The 13,264-nt window shown below is 37.2% G+C and overlaps 1 protein-coding gene across 14 annotated transcripts in view; it reads right to left on the minus strand.

Annotated features, from left to right (window-relative positions):
* Positions 1 to 13,264, minus strand: part of BNC2 (basonuclin 2) — a 436,316-nt gene that overhangs the window by 247,217 nt on the left and 175,835 nt on the right. For 9 of the 14 annotated variants that reach the window (XM_019415417.2, XM_019415420.2, XM_053907962.1 and 6 more), the window contains one exon: positions 10,399 to 10,482. The exons of the other annotated variants lie outside the window; for them this stretch is intronic. In XM_019415417.2, coding sequence (XP_019270962.1) covers positions 10,399 to 10,482 — 84 coding nt within the window. The remainder of the gene's footprint in view (positions 1 to 10,398; positions 10,483 to 13,264) is intronic. 14 annotated transcript variants of the gene reach the window in all.

A 13,264-nucleotide genomic window follows, 5' to 3' on the forward strand; every position in this document is an offset into this window, starting at 1 on the left:
CTTTGGAAACCCTTAAAAATAACAATATAAAGGACTGTCTTGGTGTCAGGATTATTCCACTATAGTCATTTTACAATGTCCATGGATAGTTTCAGTGTGGGAGTAAGGATGTCTATTTACCTATTTAATCAGGCAAGTAAAAAGGTTTTTACATGTCTGTGATATAAAACTTTTATTTATGTATTTGATCAATGTTTATTTGTAGGACATTAATACAGTAACAGATGTCAGCTACATTCTCTGTTTTTGATTATAAACTCCTAGAGGGCAGAGACACTGTCTATTCAGCTCACTTTCTATAGGATGCAAACACAGTACCATATTCAAAAAGGCACTTAAAAATGGTTTTCATCGTAACAATGATTTCAAGGGTACTTGCCCTGCATCTATGCTCCATGAAGCTCCAGTGGCAGGTACTGAACATTAAAAAATAACACTTATATTCTTGGGTAATTCCATTCTTCAGAGGTCTGTAATGGCACTTCTCTTTTGAAACAGAGAAATTTAGATGGAACTATTTCCACCTCTTAATGTTCAAGAGTTAGCTTTTGTCAAACACCTATATACTAGAACTCACACTAGAAAATAAAAGCAAAAAAGCCAGAGCCAAACATTCCATTTCTTAGCATCAGGTTAGCATATTTCCTGTATCAGGCAGAAGGATCTGCTGTTTTCATGAGGGAACTTGCTAACACCATTACTGTGGTACCTAAAAATGTAGCCTCCTTGCATTCTTAATACTCAGATTATAAAGAACAAGGGACACAATAGATGAAATAATATTCCATGATAAGAAAACAAAACTTAGAGCACTGCTGTATAATGCTTATAAACTCTGAAGGACTAAAAACCAGTAAAAAATATCTTAAAGGCTCTGACATCAGAAATGGAGAATGTTTTGCCAACTATGTCATTTAGGCTAAATCTTAAAATTTCTGGACCTGGGTTTCCAAATACATAAAATGAAGACATTAGATTACATAAATTCAGCTAATTTCCAGGTTTAAGTTATGAAACCATATTTTAAAAAATACTGAGTCCTAAAGAATCTCACACACATGTTTTCAAAATGAGGCGCCTGGGTGGCTCAGTCAGTTAAGTGTCTAAGTCTTGGTTTTGGCTCAGGTCATGATCTCAGGGTTTGTGAGTTCAAGCCCCACGTGAGGCTCCGTGCTGACAGCGTGGAGGCTGCTTGGGGTGTCTCTTTCTCTTTCTCTCTCTCTGCTCCTCCTGCATACGTGTTCTCTCTCTCCCTCTCGCTCCCTCAAAATAAACAAACATTAAAAAAAATAAAGCATCTCACATATAAATTGAGATTCCATTATCTATCCTAACAGAAGTTTTTCTTTCTTTTGCAGGTGGACCTAGGTGAACTATGTGTTTTCAGTATAAATCTTCATTTATGTAATGTTACTTATTATGACTAACTCAAAATATTCAAACAGAATATCACTAGCTATTCTTATAAACATAAGAAATATGGATTACTATGTAATGACATATACATTGTAGGTATATACAAAACCCACATACATGCACACATTCCCACATAAACGTACAATTCTCTCTATTCAAGCCAAGAATTAAAATACTTCCTGTTTTTCTATCTTTTCTTCCTCCTATGAAGCATCTATGAAGCTATTATGACTCAGGAACTTACATAAAGTAAAATAAGCATCTTAATCAACATTTCTTATATTCATACTGACAGTTCCCAACAGGAACTTATGTTAAGTTGGTTATCTGAAATCTAGATAATATGACCAACATTTAATCTATAATGTACCTGATCTATAGAACTCAAGATACAGAATCCACAAATTTAATGCCACTTAAAAGCAGAGAGTAATAGTAACAACAGCAGCAGAAAAATTTTTAAAAAGGTCCTGAATATATGTAGGACATCCAATCCATACTCCACCAAAACTGAAAAGGGGAGGAGGGAACTTAAGTGTGTGAAACTGCTTTTTATCTATTAAGTATTTACTAAGATTCTTGCAAAAGAAAACTTCAAACAACTACTGAGTATACTATCATTTTCTTATTTGTTTTGAGAAACAAATAAATGCACTACAGAATGCAGAGATTTCTTCCAAGTAAAGAAAAGCATAGGTATTTTGTTCAAAATTCCCTATGTTACTATGTTGGATTCCTTATTCTTAGGAAAAAAAATTCTAAAACTATTTAAAAGTGAATATTATTTTTTTAATATTTATTTATTTGAGGGAGAGCGCAAGCAGTGTAGGGAAAGAGAGAGGGGGATGGAGAATCCAAGGTGGGCTTGTGCTGACAAGCTTGACAGCAGCAAGCCAATGTGGGGCTCGAACTCACGAACTGCGAGATCATAACCTAAGCTGAAGTCAGACGCTCAATTGCCTGAGCCACCCAGGCGCCCCAAAAGTGAATATTATTTAAATGGCTGAGGTATTTGCAATTTTCAGGCAAAATTTTTTTCCTAATTTCTATCTGCATAACCGACATTGGTAAAATACATTTATATAATGACAATAATGCATTTACTACTTGCTATTTGCTAGACACAATGCCTATGCATACACACAACCCTTCAACCCTTCCAACAATGCAAAAAAAAAACAGATCTGAAGAACTCAATCTTCATGTTCTATTTCATCAATTAAACTGAAATCCCAAGATCAAAATACACAAAAGCAATATCCTAACTACTGGTTGTTTTATTAGATGTCAGGAAACTCAGGGTACTTTCATTTCCATGTCTTCCTCCTTATGTCAGGGGAAGAAGGAAAATGGTAACTGGGAGCCACATATTTCTAGCTTTCATCAGTAACAGTTCGACTCAAAAGTCCAAGAAAAGGGATAATTTAGTGAGTATCGTACATTCTTTTAAAAAAAAAAAAAAAAAAAACAAAAAACGAATCGAGGTCCATTCACATTCCTTAAAAAAATCCACCACTGGTCAGACAAATTTATGTAAAAATGCAACCCGAAATTTTTAAGGTTACAGTTTAAGTAACTGGGAATATTAATCTTAACTAGCAGAAAACTAGGACTATAAATGAAAACAGAACTTCAGTTCACTTTTATGGAGGATAGAATAGGTTGGTTGTGAAGAGAATCAAGTATAAAGGAATAAAAATAATGGAAAGAAAAAATGGAGAAGGAAAGGAAAGAAAAAAGAGGTACACAACAAGGAAAAGAGAAAGGCAATATGCTAGAGGGGACCGATAGAACAAAGTAAGGGAAGACATTTGTAGTAAAATGACCCTTGTCCAAGTTTTGCTGGCGCTCTGCACCATCGCCTGTATGTGACAAAGGGATTACCTCCGTGGTGGTTTTCAAAAAGGCTTTCTGTATCTAAAAAACTCTCACTTTATTTTTCAAATTCCTATGTTGATTTGTAAATGAAAGTTCATGTTTGAAAACTCTGCTTATGTGTAAGGGAATGACTTTTATTTTAGAAATGTACTTTGGAACATGCACACCATTGCTCAGTTTAGTGCTCAAAACCTCAGAGATGCCCCAACATTCCAAACCTGACAGTCTTTTCTTTGTAAAGAAATTAGGGCCGTCTCTTTCCACAGTACTTGAAAATCACACTTGAAATCAGTCTTCATGATTTCAGAAAGCCTTGAAAATATGTCTGTCTGCTTGAGGAATAATCTATTACCATAGATAGTTGTCCCTATCCTCAAGAAAACAATGTAGATGTGCCCAAAGAGTCAGAAGCTCTCAAAGGAACATCCAATGTGGGTTACAGAGAAAAACTGTCCTCCTGCCTAGAGTATGTATACAGAACAACTGCACTGAATACTGTACCCCAAGCCAAACTCCATAGAAAGGTGAGCTCTGCATCAATCCAGCTGGCTTAGCAGGCTAAGAACCCCACCTACTCAATCCGCCTTGACTCAATGGCTTGCTTCTTTTTACTCATCCACTTACCCATCCTGTGTTCCAATAAACCAATGGTCCTTACTCTATCCCTCAAGACCCTAAGCATGCTTTTATATGAAAATTCATTAAATAATGTACCACTTTCAATATATTGATCCTACAAACTGCAACTCTGTGAAGTGGTTCAACACGATGTCATCACTACACAGCAACTTGTTTCATTTACAGTATCTGTTTCACTTCTACTCATGAGCTAATATAATTCAATTTTTTTTAACTGCACACAGGCTGCTAGACACATGTGCATGGCAAATGGAATCTGAACTTAGCTTAACAGCCTCATTTATTCCTGATGGTTTAAATTATTTCATCACAATTAATGACACCCCCTCAGCTTCCTGTGCAGCGCTGCCAGATGTTCAGAGACCACAAAGCCACTCTCTTCTTTGACGGCTGGTGACAAGTCGTCCTCTGAAGGACGTTCCCTAGGTACACGGGCCGGATGACACCTCCACTGCTTAGCACCTCTCTGCCTCCCAGAGTAACCATGTTGAGGAAAAAGCAGGAAGGCATGAGAAACCAGCAAATGCATTAGCAAAGGCAAATTACGTGAAGTGATCTACACTCGGAGGAACTTGGCTCCTGCCACAGGAGTTCTTAACCTTGTTGTTTTATGAAAGAGCTCTTCACCTCCACCTTCCCAGCCACTGGCATCCACTGAGTGCCTAACATGGCGTCAGTCCTCAGAGAATGTCAAAGGACAATAAAAATATAAACTTTTCCACAGGGATCCTTTTTGATTTTGACAATGTTGTTTTGAGGAGTGTTGTTTAAACTTAACACCTTCATCGTGATCATCATCTTGTTTTTGAGAGAGAACATGTTGACAGTTTATCATTATCTGTATTTTCAATGATAATTTTCTTCTATCCTAATCCACACATACTTCTAGTTGAAACATATAACATATTGGCAACTTGTGGCAAGCAGTTTTACCCCTTTACCTTTTTTAAACTTTACAGAGAGGTATAATATAATGGATATACAAAAAGTTACACACATTTCATGTATATGTTTTTGATGAGTTTGGTTTACCTATCTGTCTTGGGCTTAGTAGGATTTATTCATTTCAGGGGCTGTTGGCTTTTTGTTTTTCTTCTTGTTAAGTTTTGCTGTTTTGTTATTTTCTCAAAGAACATACTGAGAAACAGACTTCAGACTTTTCTTATTTTGATTCTAATAATGAGCAAAGCCATTTACTTCTTTTCTTAACAAAAACCAAAATTCTTGTTCAATACTGAAATTCAGAAACAATAATTATCTTATATTCATCATTTTAAGTTCACAAAAAATATAAATTCACATAATCACAGGTAGGTAAGAGTAGCTAACAGGGTAGCAGAAACAGTAAACATACTAGCACTGATACAGTAAGAGTCCAATACTACAGCTCTAATTTGGAAAACATTTCCATCAACTAGAGAACATGTGGCAGACATTTTATGGATTATTTTTTAAATGTTAAAAAAAAAACACAAAAAAACGCTGATCTTATTCAGGGAATAAGGGACCTTTTTCTTTGCCAAAAAGTGTAATAGGAAAACTGAAAGGCCACCTGTGTCAGCCCACCCTATAGTATGAACATAAGCTATAAGAGTATTTTGGAAAATATCTTTAAACTGAGATGAGAAAAAAAAAATCAATATCAATACAGATTCCAAGCAGATGCAAAAGGCTTCTGTGCATGTTAGTGATTATGTGTGTGGCCTGTACAGCCTAATTTCAGATGCCTCACAAACTCAGTGTACTTTCTCTTTTATAAACTCTTTGGGATTAAAACTAGGACCTCATCCATATCAACTTTGACAATAGACACAAATACAGCATAAGCTAATCAAGCCAAACAAGTTTAATTTCCCCCCTCATAGATGGCTCTTTTAATCTTAAATGCCTACTGAATTTTATAGACATGCTACACTTAATATTTTGACAGTTGTTTATTAAAATTACTTTCCTAGGAAGTTCTATGAAACCAACAGTGTAGTTTGTATCAGAACTGAGGCGATCAGAGAGAAGTCAAGATGATGGCATACTTGCAGCAAGCAGACAACAATAGGAAACTCTTAGCACTCCCAGAGTTGCATCAAATTTTCCATGGACCGAAACTAAAATGAAATAGTTCAATTACTAAGAGGTAGATAAGTAAAATAAACAACTAATTTCATACAGTGAAGTTGGGAGAGAGTCATATGGACCTCATTCTGTTGTCTCCAAACACTGTATCGGAGAGGAAAAAGGAGCTGAATAAACTTTAAACTCTCATGTAGGGATGTATTGCTTGTGTGTCCCTGGCAGATGTGGAAAGGAGATGAAATGGGCAAGGGAGAATCAAATATCCCATCGCTGCAGGTTTGCTGAGGAAAAGAGCACTGCAAAGATCTCACATCTGGCAATCATTTGTCAATAGCTGGAAAGAGAACGGCAGGAAACTTTCTGGCTCTTGGAGAAGATGAAAAGACAAAAACCATGTGTCACACACACACACACACACACACACACACACACACACATTCTGCAATGGTACAATGACTACTACACTTATTCTCCACCCCTCTTCTCCCCCCCTAAATTTAATGATCTTCAGATATACTCTACTCCGTGGTCAAAAACATGCAGTCACTTGACTTGTTAAAGCTGCAGTGTATGTACATTTTTCAAATAAACCCCAGGGCTGATGTTAGAAAATCAAAATCAGTCAAGCATAGACCGCCTGGTACTTTGGGCAGGAATCCTTGTGGTTTAGTCAATAAACAGAATCTGAATGAAAGACACCACAGTAACTAGACAGTAACGTTTTGAACAGTTCTTAACCTGAAGGGGGGTTGGGGAAGGCGGGTGCACTAGTGACCATGGACATAAGGTCCACTTAGATGGCTCGCTCTACCTGCAACATGACTGTGTTTAGCACAAGGTCATCTGCTGTTTCTAACACACACACACACACACACACACACACACAGAATGAACTTGTATTTGAGGAATGTTGTGAATGAATTTGCTTGTTGTTGTTTTTTAAATAATTATACCTGTTTAATAGGGTGGGAAGGGGAAACCTCAGATTCTGTGTAGTGCATGTTGGTCATAATAATATAGAAAATTTGCTGGCTTCATTATGAGTTCATAAAAATGACCAGTTTTGCCCTAGCAGGTTTATTATGCAATAAAAAGTTTTCAAGACAACCCACACAAAATTAATTAACTTCTCCAAAATCATAGGAATTTAAATCTGGTCATGGTGATCGATAGACTTCAATAAGCAGCTTTCAGTTCACCCTTACGCTGCATTTAACTAGCAGCAGCCAGCCGCCAGGCTCATCCCTGTGATTCCATAAGTGAATGCTGCAGGTTGTTTAATAACCTGGCAAATTCACAGTAGCTTGTCAAATTATTACAGGAACAGTGTCATCACTAAACAAGCCTGATCACGGTTAATTACAATGCAGACTAGAGAGCAGCCACAATTGTTCATTAATTACAGGAAGCACCTCATTTAAATTTTATGGAAATTTACACTTGCACCCCGGTATGTCTGGGAAAAAAAAAGTGATCCTTCACGCATTCACAGAAGAAAGGAGTCTGTGGTTTATGAAACATCACAGTAAATTGTGTCTAATCTGGTACTGAAATATTGGTTCATTATTTACTCTAATTTTCTAAGCACTTTAGTGGTGAAAAATATCAAGTCAATCCCACATCTTGAATTCCCAACCAAGAAAGAAACTGTTGGGTTAGCTGTAACAACTTAATGCAGGATGAAGCACAGTTAGACTCAAAAAGTAACTTTTCTCTGATTGAAAATACAATATTTAATAGCAATTAAGGGAAGTCTAAACTAGAATAACCACTTCCTAGAAAACAACTACATCAGAGCACAATTTTTTGCTAATATCAGTTAACCTCCAAAGCTAAACAAAGTACACAGTTTCATACCCACTTCAAAAACCACTGAGGAAAATCAACAAAATTAGACAGTGAATCTAAGTCTTGATTTCCAGCTACTTTTCAAAGTTAAGCATATTAACACAAAAAGCCAGCAGATACCCTCGCAAAAGTCAAGTCAAACACAGACTTCCAGGATAAAAGTTACTCAAAACCAAAGATGCGTTCATGAAAGAGTGTCAGGGATCTTGGGATTATTAAGCAATAAAGTTGCTAAGCCATCTGAAATTTTAGGGATAGCAAAAAAGAGTGAAAAGGAAAAAGGTAAGAGCAGAAAGGAACTCCACCAGTCATGAGAAATTATGTCAGTTAAAATACAAAAGTAAATCAGATATGGGTGCACTGTATGTCTAAATGAAAATCCTTCATAGGAAAGGATATAAATAAACCATTGCTCCTAAATCGAGGTGTACAAGAGGCTGTTCTCAGAATCAAGAGGCCAAACAGCAAATCCTCTAGTGGATATAATGCCTGGCCCTGGGACAGCCTGAGATCCAAGTAGGAAAAATAGATGCCTCTGGCATGTATTATAGTGAGTTCCCTGGAGTGCAGAATTAGACGAAAAACTAAGAAATGGCTCGTTCCTGGGGCAGGGGGGAGGAAGACCAGAACACATGCCATGGCAAGAATGAAAGGACTCTAAGCGAAAAACTACTCCCAAAATTGTTAGTCGGTGAAGAACATTATTAAGTGTCAGGTTTTTTATGACTGCCATAATATGGATATGTACCAGATATTATTAAAATGTATGGAAGCCATATTTAGAAAAGAAGAGGAAAAAAGAGAAGGAAATGGTTCAAATGGGTCCCAGTTAATCCACCAATTCACCGTACTTGACTATCTTTGAATAGAATCAACCTTTCCACTCAGTCTGCCAAAATAGTGTTGCAAAAGGAGGAGCCCAATAAAATGAGACTCATTTCTTTGCCCAGGGGCTTGGTCTTCTTTGCAAGGACCGTGCTGAATTGTCAACTCTACAAATGTTTAACTACCTACAACCAGGGTTTCACTTAAACCAGTAAATATACATTTTCTCTCTTGGTATGTTAAAATAATATGCTCCATTGGTCTCTTTCAGTTTTATTTGACGCAGTCACATCTGCAAAACCCATTGCTTTTTGCTCCATAACTCAAGGTTCACAAACAGATTATCCAACAACCACCCATGACAGACCATTCCAGGTGATGTGTTTGAAGAACATCACTCGTCCTACCCAAGGAGGTCAAGGATCAGACCACTTTCCATGAAAAGCCTTCCATCACTCTGCATTTGTGTGTCACACACAAGCTGTTAGCTTTCTAAAACTGGGAAATACATGATCATGTCTCATATGTGTCACACCTGCTTTTCTGTTGTACCATAGCCATACAACACCCGGGCAGTACCAGCTTGTGGCACAGCAGAGCTCAGGTGGTCTTCCCTAGGCCAAGAGCAGGTGTGCAGGAGATGGTATACTCTTCAGTACCATAAAAACTGAAACCTCCTCCTACCACCACTTCTACCTTCACTCCAACTGTGAAGAAGTCAATTTTTAAAACTATTCTCCTGTCTCATATGGGGTGTCTAAATAGTAAAAATGTTTTAAGACCAAGCTTACCATGCTCATCCCATCAGTCTGAAAATTTAGAAAGTGATGCCAAATGGAGTCCCTAAAAAAATATTATGTGTTTGCTCATGCTAGGGGATGCCATCCATGTTACAACTTCAGCCAGTATCTTTGCATTACTGGCACACACATCCCTTAAATCTTAATAGGCACATAAAAACAGAGCTAGGTCTTCGGCCACGGTGTCATATTTACATTCTTAATCTGATATACACCAAACTACTTCTAATCTCCCAAGACCACATAACATGAACTGAATTCCAAGTAAATACTTTCACTGTATTAATAAACTTAATATTGTGTCACATGACATATCTCCTAATACATGAAAAGGGAAGATACTTATCATTAAATCATATTTTTCTATACAGTGCCCAGCTGAATGGCTTCTATTCTCCTGACCTGAGGGATAATAATGCAGGAAGCATGACTTGCTCACCATGTGTCTCCAGTGCCAAGCACAGTGCTGAGCACATGATACTTTTAAAAGATAAAAGCTAATATTTACTGAGTGCCCATTATGTGCCAGGCCCTTTGCGAACTACCAGGTAGAAGTTAGAACACTTACTCCTTATAATCACTTTGGGTGGTGAATCTCCGTTTTACAGATGGGAAAACTAAAGCTTAGTTTGATAAAGTAACTTGACAAAGGCCTCACTGTAACTTTGTCAAGTGAGGCAGAAACCATGCTCTTATCCACTGCAGTATGTATCATTTCTTGAATGAGTAAATTAATTATCTCCAGTTACAGACAATTTATCCTGAAAAGGACCTCTCATTGCACACATGCTACCTTGGCTCCTCTTTTACACCTGTCTCAACAGTTGTCCAACTCCTGATGGCCCTGCTATACTTGTATGGCCTTCAGGGACCACTGTGTCTGTCACACCACCCCCAACTAATAAAGCAATAAGACTCCAACCTGGACTTCCAGCCTCTGGTCTGGCTCCTCCAGGTTTGGGCAAAAGTCTGCACCCAGCACTCTGCCAGCACATGCCACTGGAACCTGGGGGAACATGGCCAAGTTAGATGCTGGATGTGGAGGCTGCTGAGAACTGCACAGAAACACATTAGATCCAGAAAGAAGCAGGGACATCCCAACTGCAGGTATGAAACAGGCCATCATGACTCCATTGGTTTTTGACACTCAGTATGTCAAGTATATTGTAAATACCATGTAATCAAGTTTATGAACTACCAGAAGGTAAATTCCAAGAATAAAAGATATACAAAATTTTTATTCCCCCTTGTATCCACAGCATGTAGCACAAAGTAGGCATTATATAAATATCTCTGGATGAAAGCAGAGAAGGTTAACGTAAAGAGAGAAAGAAATGTAGAATCTCTTCTTGATACTGGTGACTCTTTTCCCCTCTGTCATTTAATTTGCTTAAGTGAGTGAAAAACATTGCATTCTATAATGAATAATATTCCTTTTCACCATTTACCTGATCAAATTTATTTTTCCTATTCATGGAGTAGGTTAGCACAGACAGATTCTGTTTATCAATACTTGTTATTTATTTACTATCTCTAAATTTTATTGAAGAGGCTTATTTTATGTCTGTTTCCATAATAAAAATAAGAAAACAATTATAATTTAGAACATTTCTCTATATCTAAAATTCTACACTGAAAGTCACTTAAGATTCCCTTTCAAAACTAAATTAGCTAATTAGTTGATCTCATCCCAAAATGTCACCTACTGTCACCTACTTACTTCATTTTAGATTTTTTCTGAGATAAAGACAAAAGGATTTAGATTCCACCTAAACCTGCTTTCTGCTTTTTAAAAAACTTCTCTGAATCACTACTCAGCATTTCCAAACATACACTACTTTTATGAATCATACAACTATGTAGTTCAGAATCTTGGTCCATCAATCAGCTTCACCCTGTCTTCTTTCCCCATCAGAGCCCACCTCTGCTGTTTTGTTCTGTGCTTTAACTCCACTTAGGATTATCTGTGCCAGTCAATTTTCTTTGCTCAGAGATAAGTTTTCAGCCAAGTATGCTGCCTTAGAAGGTATTTCCCTCTTCTTTTGACCCACAAATCAGTTCACTTCTCTAAATCTAAACAACTTTCAATAAAGTCCACTTTGCAAGTTCCTCACTGAATATTACTAATATTTAAAAAGAGCACTGAGCCGATTCTTCATTTGTAGGACCAACTCTCCAATTTCTTTCAAGTCCTGCATTCTCTCTTCTTGCCTATGTCCCTAAGTTGACATGGGCAGATTATCATCTTTCTTTGAAATTAACTGTTCTTTACCCACAAATTTCACACTGGAGCCCAAAAGGAGAAGGAAGAGAGTCACATTTACTGAGCACTTGCGGTCATGCTACCCTGTGGGCACCTTACATGCAGATTAACCTGTTTTTTTCTTTGCAACTTACAGGATATGAGCATCTCCATTTGACAATTCAAAACACAATACAACACAACACAAAACAAAACAAAACCAAGGCTTCAGTATAGGTAACTAGCTCGACAAGACTGAGAACAGGGGTGCCTGGGTGGATCAGTCGGTTGAGCACCCCACTCTAGATTTCAGCTCAGGTTATGATCCCATGGTTTATGGGTTCTAACTCCACACTGAGCTCTGCACTGAAAGTAGGATTCTCTCTCTCTTCCAGCCTCTCTCTCAAAATAAATAAATTGTTAAAAACTTTTTAAAAAAAGCATGAGGCCTCTTAAAAAAATAAAAAGACAGAACATATTTCAAAGAAGTTAATGAAAAACATGCAATAGTTGCATTTAGTGGCTTACATTCTAGAGGCATTTGCTGATGTTTCATATGAAAGAAATTACAAAAAAGACAAAGGAAGTGGAGAAGGTGTGTTATCAAGACCTACTACTTGCTTTGTGGTCTAGGACAACATAAGCAATGTGAAAGGAATTTAGCCTCTAACTTGAGGAATGAGAAAGAAATGGGGCATGGAGAAGAGCAGAGACACTGTGCATGTGTGTTGTGGCACATGCAGGCTGATGCTGATGCCACCCCTCAGCTGACATATGGAGGGGCACTAATGAGTTCTGCAACAGTAATTCTCCCTATGGGGCAATAGAAGAACTGGGGGAAAAATTCATCTTAGAATATTCCACAGGAAAAGAAAACCCAACACACAGCTTCCTGTAAAACCTCAATATATATGATGAGTTAACTGATTAAAGCAGATTCCATGAGCCAGAATATATATATATTGTAAATTAAGTGTAAATAATACTTTATTTTATGTACACAAAACAAATTCCCACTTACCTTACTAGTATTTGACTGTATCACCAATACTAAGTTTCTAGTTCCTTTTTACCACCCTCTGCCCCACAGAATACATTTTATAAACACTCTTGAGAGGAAAGGAGAAAGTTAAACAACTACAATTACACTCAATTACAACGTCAGACACTTAGAAATACACAGTTTCTGAGAGAGAACAAAAAGGTCTGTGAATAAGTTAGAAGAAAACAGTGCCAGGCTACTAGAGTGTTTCAACAATCCAAATCACGAAAAGAACTACACTAGGGACGTGACTTAGCACTCAAAAACTTAGAATCCTAGAGTTTCTGAGCAGAAAAAAAAGCCATCAGGATCCATGAAAATGGACTCCCATATTTTAAAGATTAGGAAATTGAGATTTAAAACAAAGCTGCAGCTTTACTAATGGGTTCACCATTTAATAATACTCTCCCCCTTCATTACATTTAGTGGCATTATCAGGTAAAGAAAAAAATTTTAAGGGGAAAACAAGCTATATCTGTTTCTTAATTCATCAAAATATACCAA

Source organism: Panthera pardus, unplaced genomic scaffold, assembly GCF_024362965.1.
Source record: "Panthera pardus isolate Hobbes unplaced genomic scaffold, ASM2436296v1 HiC_scaffold_20, whole genome shotgun sequence".
NCBI classification, from domain to species: Eukaryota; Metazoa; Chordata; class Mammalia; order Carnivora; family Felidae; genus Panthera; species Panthera pardus.